We start from the raw sequence: 1,529 nt of genomic DNA on the forward strand, positions 1-1,529 counted from the left end.
TTGATGTATGGGGTATAGACTTTATGGGGTCATTTTCCAACTCAAGTGGGTATCTATATATTCTGTTGGTGGTTGACTATGTATCAAAGTGGGTAGAAGCAATACCTACCCACCTTGATGACGCCAATACTGTGATTTCTTTCATTAGAAATAATATTGTGTGCCGCTATGGGTCCCCACAAGCAATCGTGAGCGACCAAGGTTCCCACTTTTCCAACAGGAAAGTAGAGGCACTACTCAAGCACTATGGGGTATTGCACAAGGTTGCAACTGCTTATCACCCCCAAACCAACGGATAAGCGGAGGTGTCCAACCAGGAGATTAAGAAAATTTTGGAGAAAGTGGTAAATCCACAAAGGAAGGACTAGAGCTCTCGGTTGGGAGATGCACTATGGGCATATAGGACAGCCTATAAGACCCCGTTAGGGATGAGTCCCTTTCGGATCGTCTATGGCAAGGCATGCCACCTCCAGTGAAAATTGAGCATAGGGCCTATTGGGCAGTTAAGCAGTATAACATGGATTTCACCAAGGCGGGTGTAGCCAGGAAATTGCAACTAGAGGAGCTTGAGTGTCTTAGGAACGAGGCATATGAGAATGCTCGAATCTACAAGGAAAAGACTAAGGCGTTTCATGATCACCATATTCGGAAGAATGATTTTCAAGAAGGTGACGAGGTTCTCCTCTATAACTCGAGGCTCAGATTCATGCATGGCAAGCTCCGTTCAAGATGGAAAGGACCCTTCAAGGTGAAGGAGGTTAAGCCCTACGGAGTGATGGAATTGTTTGACCCCCGAAGCAATGCAACTTTTAAGGTGAATGGACATAGAGTGAAAAAGTACCATGTCTACAAACCATCAAAGGAGTTAGAGGTGTTCCTGCTTACGAATGCACTAAGAGGAGGGGAAGCTTAAGCGACTAACCGTCCAACTTAAGGACGTTAAGGAAAAGTGCTTGGTGGGAGACACCCCACCGTGGTAAGATCTTCCTTGTATATATTTTCTTGCTTCTAGCTTTAGTTTCTTATGAATTTTGTGATTTCCTGGTGTTGTTGAGTTGCTTAGGTATGCTAGCTTTTGTTGATTTTGTTGAATTGTAGTGATACTCATGTAGATTTCATTAATTTTGGTATGGATAATTTGATATGGTTAAAGAAAATGCTTTCTTTTGAGTGAAGCATGAATCTGTGAGTGTTTTCTTGACTATCTAGCTTGAATACCTGCTAAGAATGTGCTAAAAATGCCTTTCACTATGTTGTAAAAAAAGAGGGGGAAGGGGGATGCACGCGTAAGCGTACAGGACGCGTGCGCGTCGCTTGCATTTTTGCAAGTCTGAGCACATTTTCCTGAGAGTTGCGCAAGCATTGCACGAAACGCGCAACTCCTACTCACAGGTACGCGTAAGGCATGCCCACGCGTCGCCTGCCCCACTTCCCTATCCACGTGAATGCGCACATGACGCGTACGCGTCGATCACTCTGCGTGCCATTCTAGGTGCATTTTCCCGAGAGTTGCGCGAGCAATGCGCAAG

The 1,529-nt window shown here is 45.1% G+C and overlaps 1 protein-coding gene across 1 annotated transcript; it reads left to right on the forward strand.

Moving 5' to 3' along the window:
* The first annotated feature begins 460 nt into the window (after positions 1–460).
* Positions 461–913, forward strand: LOC107633131 (uncharacterized). The gene has a single exon (XM_016336766.1). The coding sequence runs from the start codon at positions 461–463 to the stop codon at positions 911–913; it is 453 nt and encodes a 150-aa protein (XP_016192252.1).
* Positions 914–1,529: the final 616 nt, after the last annotated feature.

This window comes from Arachis ipaensis, chromosome B3 (assembly GCF_059453495.1).
Source record: "Arachis ipaensis isolate K30076 ecotype BB chromosome B3, ASM5945349v1, whole genome shotgun sequence".
Taxonomy (NCBI): domain Eukaryota; kingdom Viridiplantae; phylum Streptophyta; class Magnoliopsida; order Fabales; family Fabaceae; genus Arachis; species Arachis ipaensis.

What these genes read in the sequence shown, in the direction of transcription:
- LOC107633131 (XM_016336766.1), top strand. Translation starts at nt 461, where the DNA reads ATGCCACCTCCAGTGAAAATTGAGCATAGGGCCTATTGGGCAGTTAAG.